Here is a 10,099-nt window from a genome sequence, read left to right on the forward strand (position 1 = left end):
GAATATATTTAGGAAAAAAAAAGTCTTTTTTTTCCCTTTTTAGGAACCTAATAATTCAATAAAGGGCCTATGGAGTATGACCTCAGCATATTTTGTTGGTGAAAAGGGCAGAAATAAAGTATAGAAATGCATGAACTTTAAATAAAAGCAACAAAAAAAAAAAAAAAAAAAAAAAAAGAAGCAAGTGGGAAAAATAATATGCTTCCTATTATTTTTTGATTTTTCATTTTATTTATCCTTCTCTCCAATACAATGCAATACGTACATATTACCCACTATGAAGAATCACAGGAAAATCCCCAAATGGACCAAATAGCCAAATAGGAAGTGTAAACTAAAGTTGCTGATAAAAAAAAAAATTAAAAATTAAAAAAAAAAAAAAAAAAAACATACACACACACACACTACTAGTTGCTGATTACTCAACCTAGTTAATAAGGCTTAAATATGTGTAAAAATATATATTTAACCCTCTAAATCAGCAAAGACATGGTATGTTTTCGAGTCGACAGCGATTAATCTCAAAGCAGCAATAAAGGAAGCTACAGACATACAGGAGAAGAAAACAATATTGATCCAGAGCCATATCTTCATTGCCATGCTCAACTTGTTCCTCTTCGCTTTGAAGTACATGTGATTTGCTAGGATAAAGGTGAGTGGGAAAGTACTGATAGCACCTGTAAGGCTCATGAAATCCCCTAGGAAAGGCAGAAGAGCTGAGACGAAAGTGTTCAATGCTAGGTAACCTCCCCTGATTAGTACTCGCAATCCCAAATTTTTCGGATGGAATGCACTCCCTGTGATTCCAAACCTTGTGTCAAGGTATTCATACATTGGACTTGCAAATATCTGACAAATACAAACAATAATAATTATGAACATTTTTTCCTGAATTTTGGAAATAAAAATCAAAGACAGTCAAGAGATGTAAACTTACATGTAAAGCAATGACAGTTTGAAGGAAAGTGCTGATATTAGCCAAGGCCTTCACCCAAACGGGACCATGGACATTGTTCAACAAATAGGAATCGGTTTTATTCCCGTATGCCCAGTAACCAATAAAAACGATAGCATACATTGGTACGACTCCAGCCGAGAATTGAAAGTACAGGGCTTTCATCATGTTCCCAACCACAGGCTTTCTTACTGTTGCCTGCTCACACAATTCGATTACAAAAAAAAATGTGAGAATTAAGATTCATGTATCAAGTATTATGAGTATAATAATGCAGTTATGTGAAAATATATATTATCACTCTTCATTTAGGATTAAGGAAGAAACTATTACACACCTGAATCTCAGGAAGCATTCCTGTGTTAAACGCAAACACCAAATTAGCAGCTGCTCCGATAGTTGTAAAGACTTTGCCTCTTTCAGTTGGTACAGTGTAGTCTCTAGGCGGAGAATTGATTCCTGTACATCATTAAAACACAATTTTAGTTTATTACAGTAGTTGTATAAACACAACATATTGCTACAAGAGTACAAGATATAAGTGGTTTGCGCCTAGCTTTAGATTGCACCCTTCAAGTTAAAGGTCTTGAGATGACTTTCAGATGAAATTTTGGACAAAGCAACAAGGCAAGGCAAGGCGAAAGGGGCAGATATAATAGTCTGAACAGAGTGAAAACATAGTCGGGATACATGAAGACTCTTCAATTCACGAAAAAAGGTTCAAAGTTAAGGGTGGCGGAATATATAGAAAGGGGATAGTGTTCAAAATTGCAAGTATTGTATCTATTAGTCACAAGCCTACAAAATTTGATGCATACATAAGCTTAAAAGTTCCATAAGTTCTAAAGTTAGTTTTATTTACGTTTTACAAAACAAGCATACAGTATAGTTGATTAGTACAGTCTAACATATATGTTTTAAACATGTAGTAATATTAGATTATCTAGATTTAGCTTTTCCATTGAAGAAAGACGGGGAAAATGCAGCAAAATAAGACAGCAGTAAGACAAATAAAAACGAAACTATAAAATCTTACCACCGGGAAGGTTTCAGCAACCAATCCTGCAACTCTAAGAAGAATATCAGAATAAATCATGTCTCTTAGCTTATACAAAATGATGCATATAGTATCATACATGCTGATTTAAAACCTATTTGTAGGCCAGGTACACAGATTGATATATACAGGATTCACATGCTCACTAAATTCTGCATTACATCTCAAAAAAAATTATTACTAATGAATCATTAGTAATACAATAGGTTGAATAATAGTTTGTAACATGGACTACAACATTTAAAAACCCATGTACTGTGATGTGAGCATGATTTTTTTTTTTTTTTTGTAAAGAATGGTAAAGGCTGGAAATGGAATCAGGCATTACCATCTTTAAGTGAAAGAGCAATAGCAATTACTATGTAAATCAGACCGAAGAACGTTGAAACTCCAAGCCAAATTCTCAAAGCAGACAAATGAGGAATCCCAATGGCAAAAAGGGCACATACAAACCCAGAGATGATTATGCAATATGGAAGCTTCAGTGCATGACTTTCAGTGAACAACTCATATGCAGCCTACAAAATTCATATAAGCAGAGACAAAATCAACCATCAAAATTAAGTCCTGTTCTCATCATCTTAAACAAAAAATATATAATTCCGTAAAAATAATTTAAGTTAAGTCCGTAAAAATAATTTAAGTTAAGTAAAATAAATTTCTGTATACTTGGTTATCAATTATTACATAAAAAATAAGTAGAACTACCCAGATTAAATTTCAGATTTACCTTAATAGAAGAACCAGCCAAGATAATGAAACCAGTGTTGATCATAAAAAGATTGATATATTGCAAAGCCCATGTAAGTGAATAGGCTCTTGGACCTACAAAATCCACCAAACAATTTTATTGTAAGTTTCTCCCTTATGCAAAAATTAATAGTCACGCTGATAGTGTAACATGATGTAGCAGTGTGACAACTAAACAGAAACGGAAGGAGTAGTTTCGTATCGGGCATACCATAGATAAATCCAGCAAGGTCTCTGTATCTGATGTGTCTTTTGCCACCATACTCATGAAGTTTGGCAATAAGAGCATTAGCATAGAGAGAAATTACAGTAGCAGCAATTAGACCAAGTACTGCAGGTATCCATCCAAGTGGGACCATTATAGCGCCAGAATATCCCAGTACATATGCACTGTTTATTCCAGTCGTCAGAACAAACCCAGCTTGCAGCCATGAATCTATACACAACCATAGTTTACCAAATTATACAGTACCCAAGGATGTAATACTAATCAAATTACTGTAATTAAATTATACAAGTAATATTATAAACTTCTACATTATGCCAGACAAATTATAAAGTAACCAAAGTGACCTTTGACCCACGGGTCAATATCACAGACTAAAATAAATACTCGGTAATACGATTGTATAACAAAATTACTAACTTAACCTCGTGGAAGTTAAAATGCACCCCACAGACAAACATGAAACATGTTAACATCCTTAAAAATAAATAAATAAATAAATAAGCGGGAAAATTAATAAAACAGAAGCTAACCGATTGTCTTTGAGAGTTGTAACAGTTTCAAGATGTAATTTTATTTTAAAATAATGAAATCACGAAGAAATACCACGGTTACTTAATTTATTAGTCTAACACAAAACACAAGTTTTTTTTACTCATTTGATCTGTCGTTTTTTTCTTTTATGTGACCTATATATATGGGTATTAAACGAGATAAATTTTGATCACGATATCTATTGACATATGAAAATAAAATAAAATAAAAATCTTGTTATGTTCATGAGTATCAATATATAAATTTTTTATATACGTAATCAAAGATATACGAGGTTCAATTTAAAAAACATGAGACAAACATTAAAAAACAGAGAAATTTCAGAAAATTAAATTTTAAGAGTAGTAAATTTTTTCCGAACAGCAATATTTTCTATAAACGGAGTAATATTTAGCGAGTGTCCATTATACACTTGGAAAGGTGTAACCTTGTACCTAAGACTATTTTTTTGCTGAATTGGTTAGAAAACTACACTCCGAAGAAACAAAAAATATTTACACCAAGTGTCGCGGTGCATACTGAAAATTGCACCAACGGACACGCATAAAAAAAACCAAAACAAAATTAAAATTTAAAAAATATAAAAAAATAAAAAATAAAAAAAAAAAACACCACCACAAGCAAATTATTTTATAGAAATCACAAAATTCATAACAACCTACACGAAAGATAATGACATTTCAACACCCAACAAAAAATTAATTAAAAATAATAAGAGAAGAAAGAGAAAATAAAAAAAAAATATACCAGTGCTGATCTGATGGGCAGTTTCGGGAACAACAACAGTTTGTTGTTGTTGATGATTAGAATTATCGTTGTTGACGGAAACGGCGCTATTAGTAGCACCATTTTCTGGGTCGTAAGACGACATTGAATTATTATTTTTTGACGGGAAAGAAGAAGAAAAAGGAGAAGAGGGGTTTTGGATGATAAATTCGGTATTAGCAACGTTGTTGTTGGTGTTGTTATTGTTGTTGTTAATGTTGTTAGGAGTGTGAATGTGTTGAGGTTGGTTGTGTGAATGGTGTTGAGAAAACAAGAGAGCTGTTGTTATTTCTGAGTCCGATTGTTTGGGGATGGCCTCCTTTATATACCCCATCTTCCAAACCTTGGGATCCTCCTTTTACTCTTTTTATTTTCCGAAAATTAATTAATATTTTATTTCCTTAAAAAAGGTAATTTGTTATCATATTTGGAGCTAGGAGAGAGAAAAAGGAGTTGGAAAAGGAGTAGGATTTATTTTCATTTCCTTTTAGCTCCCCGCTATAATAGATAGAAATTCAGATTTTGTTTTATTTTTGTCACGGAATTATTTTGGGATATGAGGGACTATTTCGCCTTTTTCATCTTGTTAGTGGGTGGTGGGGTTCACACACTCTTTAATTGCATTCACCTTTTTTTTTTTTTTTAAACAAAAATATCCAATTTATAATAACAAAATAAAAAAATAATTCACTATTCGATTGTAATAATTATGATCTCTCAATTTGATGACATGTTAGGCTCAATGTATTTAAAATAAAATTGACTCATTTCAAACTTGAAAATTACTTCTTTCAACTAAAATATAAAAGAAAAAAACCTTAAGAAAAAATAATAAAAATACTTCATACCTAGTTCAAATACATTTAGGAAAATGATGTAATTCTTTTGTTTCATGACTTATAAATTTATACTCCGTACTCCATAATACTCCGTATAAAACTAGTCATAATAAGATTAACATTCAGAGTAAAGTTTTTTATACACAGGTATATTTTAGATTTACATATAATAAGTTCTTTCAAAAAGAAAAAATGATTACAGATGAGTGAAGTTTACATTCAAGTATTTTACTTAATGTTTAGATTAATCTAATTAGTTTTTGGTAAAATTAAGATTAAGGATCCCAATTTTTTTTTTTTTAAATGAAATATGGATAATAATAATACTCCGCATAACTTAATAATAATAAAATTCAAGTTCAAGCATATTAAAAATATCAAAATATATAAATTTTAATATTATTCTTGTGATTTTAACAATAGTTGATAATAATGGTTTTAAAGCGATCAATATAATAATTTCTTGCAATTATTTTTATAGATCATTTTTCACAAAAGAATGCTTGCCAAATATAACTAATCTATATCTACATCAATATATTAAGAACGATCTTATTTAATTATATTTGGGAATGATATCAGCATTAAAGTATGTTGCCGGAAATAGTTTCAATCAAATCGACGATGGGATTTTATTAAAAGAATATTCTTTGGCATGTAACATTAAATCTTATCTAACGTGTTAATCACTATAATTGATTCACGTTACCTAAATTACACATTTATCTTATAGCTAAATATGTCTAATCCAATTTGCTTAACCTAATTACATTAGAAATTTCCTTTGTAGTAGAGTTTCCCAATGTTTATTCTTTCTTACTTCTTCCAAAAAAAAAAAAAAACAATCTATTAACCTAATCGGACTCAATCTAGAATATGGGCCAATTCAACCAACATTTACAGTCAAAAATAAAATTAATTCCAACTCAATTTGTGATCACCTTTCCATATGATCTGGTCCGACCCGACCTATAATCGCCTTTTAATGTGGGCATATGATTGGAGAATGCAATATCTGGTTATCTGGGGAAGACTCCATCTATTATGTATTACAGTTGTCCGTTGAACTAGGATTAAACTTTGAAGGCTTGTCACGTGGGGGTCTGATCAAAGTGGTGATACTGATTTTGGTCCTCTAGTTATGTTGATTTCGTGATACTCGTATTGTTCGTATATATTAATGTATAAAGAAATTCAGCTCCTCCGTATGCCGTATGGTATATGATGTTACCCCTTTCTATTTTAATTTTTAATTAAGATTCTCTCTTTTTTTTTTTTTTTACGAAAAATTCTCTTTTTTTTATCAATGATTTCTGCTTCTATATTTTATTTATGACTTTAACTGCAACATGGCTTTATATTAATATTATTAATAACTCCCCAGTCAAAGAAAATTGAGTTAATTACGTTTCCTTTCGGCAGTGATTCAACAAAAATATAATTGCCTTAGCTTAGTAAATTATGTAATAAATGTGAAAAGTTTAATTTAAGGGTAATGTTTTATGTACTCCTAAGGGTTATATATAAGCATTAAATACACTATTGAAAATTGTATAAAATTAAGAATTTATGACAAAAACACGCGTAAATCAGTGTAATTAGTGTTTATATTTTTATGATTTCTTAATTTTTTACGATTTTTAAGTGTAAATTTAATGCTTATATGTAGCCCTAAGGGCTATGTACAGCATTTTCCTTGATTTAAAAAATATGTCCTTTTTCCATGAGACCATGACATGCATAATTGTCATTCATAATACGCCGTTATTATAATTTTTTTTTTTATTTTAAAAGAGTACTCCGTTATTGGTTTATAGATGATTTGAGGTGGGATTATCAATTATTAACATTAAAACAATTTCCAATCAAAAAAAAAGCATTAAAACAATTTGAGGGTAGGGATTCTTTTACTCTCCTTGCAATTTTTAAGAAGTTTTGCCTACTGACCTAGATTAGGTTAACTGAGAATTTGGTTTGATAAGACACATTATATTAACTTTAGAAAAAAAAAAAATATATGACCTTCAAGTTTCAACTCTTTGTTTAAGTTAAGAAAATTTTTTTTTAAAGTGGAAAAAATTACAATAGACACAACATACTAGAAGTTTGAGACCCAATAGCCCAAAAGAATGCAAAGTTGCAAACACTAATTGGGACAAAGGAGGTAATACATATACTCCCTTCATACTAAAACATAATACATGTTGGTTTGTTGAGCCCATGAACAAAGGGTTAATTGAGTGAAATTGTTGTCCTACATCAAATTAGTGTAAAATAAAGAGGAATATTTATATGTCTATCCAAAATAAAAAAAAAAAAAAAAAAAAAAAAAAAAGAAAGTAATCTTCGCTTTATAATCCTAAGGGATTACTCCCCTCATCATAATATTGTTTTGAGTTATGTATAACAGTGAACATTTTTGGTGAGTGTGGCCTAGCCAATTTATCAGGTTTTGAAGTTTAAACAACTAAAATATAATTTAAAAAGAAAAAAAAGAAAAAAAATTAAAACGCTACTCTTTGTTTATTTTTATTTATTTATTTATTTATTTATTTATTTATTTATTTTTATGGGGATCATTAAGTTCTTACACGTAGTTATTATAGTATATAATCACATACTAAGGAAAATAAAAAAAAAAAAAAAGTAGTTTGCAATGTAAGTTGGTACATATGGCTGATTGGCTACGAGCTGAGTACTTTATAAGGAGAGAGATAGAGTGTCATAATAAAAGTTTCTTTAAAAGGTGAGTCAATTTGGGGTGAAATAAAGTATATTGTTAACAAATAAGGGGAAAAAAAGGTGGATTTTTTTTTTATTTATTTTTTTTTAATGAAATGGCCTAAAACTAAAATAACCCTATGTATATAACTAGAAATTGATATAGAACAAAGGGGGTATAAAGTATTACCCACTTCCAACATCCAATAATAATGAGGTCGATAGGTTACAAATATAAATCCCTAATCCTCATTTATTATTAAGTTTTAATGCCCTTATGACTAATTAACGTCCCAAAAAAAAATACAATTTCAAACACATGTGAAATCCCTGATTGGTCTTATAGATGGTAGAAAATGACACCAATAATATTCATACGACGAGAAAAAAAAAACCAGATTAGAAGTATATAATGAAAACACATGCATAATATATGCACTAGAGATTACACAATGAACAAGCAAGGAACAAGGGACGTGCCAAAATTTGACAAAACAGGAATATATAGAATTATAGATAGACATACCATCATAGACTAGAGGAGGAGATATTCAAATGGATAGAAGTTTAGAATGTAGGTAGGAACATAAAAAGTAAAATAATCATTTTAGAAAAGAAAGTATTACTAAACTCTTTCTTAAAGTAATTTGTCCAAAATTTGTGTGAGATTCCAATTGAAGTTCATCTAGCTGCTACTACGTCTCTCTACAATAATTTTGGGATAATTGTCCGTTTATATGAAGTTTGAAGTAATTGATATTCAATTTGATTTGGCCAACCACTTTGGATATGTTTTTCCTATTATAGCTAGTGAATCTATATTTAATATTGGTATGCTTAATTTCAATTTTGTGCAGATTACTGCAAATTTCAATTGCAACCTACTCGTAATAAGTTACTCAAGTTGCATTTTTTCAAACATGATCGGTACGTATACACACATGATACGGATTGAACGCAAAGAATCTACTAATTAATGAAGCTCTATTATAAGAAGCATGTTGCATTTCCTTTTATCAAGGATTAGGTGAACACATTAAGAATTGAAATTTTATGTTGAGGATGGAGTTCAATATGATGTCTTTGGCACTACCTTTCATGAATTATCAATATTTTGTATTTCGAGTGGTATCCACAAAAAAATATTATTAAAAAAAAAAAAAAAAAGTTCCATTGCCTTGAGCTAACTTCTTGAATTGTAAAAAATCGCTCATACTAGTAGATTTTGTAATTGAAATTCTAATATTATACGACTAGAAAATACGAAGTATACTTTTCCAAAAATTACATGATATGATATATAATAAAATATTAATGTATTATAATTATTAAAATCCATTGTAAACTCACTTGTTAGTGTTCTACATTAGAGAAAGAGGAAAGTTAGTTTCACTTTATAAAGTTTTAGTCTGGAATCTCTTTAGCCTTTTTTTGTGGACCAAACTCTCTTCCGCTTGGGTTGTCCACTTGTCCACACCCATTTTATATTATCTCAAAATTGGTGATGCACCCTATCTATTTATTATAGCAGTGTTTTTAAAGGTAATTACCCTTTTAACAAAAAATTTAAAATTATGTTATTCTTATGTTATATATATATATATATACATAGTCATTGAGATGGATCAAACAATACAACTATGTTTAGTGAAATTATGTTGTATAATTCAAATTAAAATTATAAAAAATAAAGGAAACAGGTCGAGAGAGTACTCTTGAACTAGAAGAATTCACTTTCGCTCACTTATCTTATCTATCCGTCCATAATCTGATTTAGATAATAACGATGTTCATTAAAAGTATAAAGTAAAGCAGGAATATAAGAACAATGGCCACGAGAAGTTTTATTGTACGGTATAATATTAAAGGATAGCGTTTTATTTTTAATCTATTCTTGATTTGTAAATAATTAAAAATAAATCATGTTCTAATCTTATAAATTTAGATGAACAAGGGTAATTGGAGTTGTTTGGTTGGACCTTTTGGAATCATATAACTAATATATAAGCCTAAACTTTTAGTCAGGTCACGAGGCAGCGACACTTGGCTAACCAACTTTTCGCCAAATGTCGCGCCACGTTGGATAGATTTAAATAGACTTAATATGATAAAAAAAAAATAGTTTAGAATTCTATTTGGATAGAATTTTAGGATAAAATTGTTAGTTTAGAGTTTTATTTTCGATAAAATACCAATATTTAAGATGTACAAATTTAATTATAATTTTATTC

General features: G+C 29.7%; 1 protein-coding gene across 1 annotated transcript; it reads right to left on the bottom strand.

Moving 5' to 3' along the window:
* Positions 1 to 185: 185 nt before the first annotated feature.
* LOC145591177 (proline transporter 1-like) lies at positions 186 to 4,656 on the bottom strand. Its single transcript, XM_081647575.1, has 7 exons — positions 4,291 to 4,656; positions 2,974 to 3,198; positions 2,743 to 2,837; positions 2,341 to 2,530; positions 1,293 to 1,414; positions 938 to 1,153; positions 186 to 849 (listed from the first exon to the last, which is right to left on the bottom strand). The coding sequence occupies exons 1-7, from the start codon at positions 4,640 to 4,642 to the stop codon at positions 466 to 468; spliced, it is 1,584 nt and encodes a 527-aa protein (XP_081503701.1). The 5' UTR covers positions 4,643 to 4,656; the 3' UTR covers positions 186 to 465.
* Between the last annotated feature and the right edge of the window lie 5,443 nt (positions 4,657 to 10,099).

This window comes from Chenopodium album, chromosome 18 (assembly GCF_948465745.1).
Source record: "Chenopodium album chromosome 18, dcCheAlbu1.1, whole genome shotgun sequence".
In the NCBI taxonomy this organism is placed as follows: domain Eukaryota; kingdom Viridiplantae; phylum Streptophyta; class Magnoliopsida; order Caryophyllales; family Amaranthaceae; genus Chenopodium; species Chenopodium album.

What these genes read in the sequence shown, in the direction of transcription:
- LOC145591177 (XM_081647575.1), bottom strand. Translation starts at nt 4,642, where the DNA reads ATGGGGTATATAAAGGAGGCCATCCCCAAACAATCGGACTCAGAAATA. An exon ending in TGCTCTTTCACTTAAAGATG is followed by an intron (nt 1,415 to 2,340) that starts GTAATGCCTGAT and finishes AATGATGTACAG; the next exon opens with GAATCAATTCTCCGCCTAGA. An exon ending in AAACTGTCATTGCTTTACAT is followed by an intron (nt 850 to 937) that starts GTAAGTTTACAT and finishes TGTATTTGTCAG; the next exon opens with ATATTTGCAAGTCCAATGTA.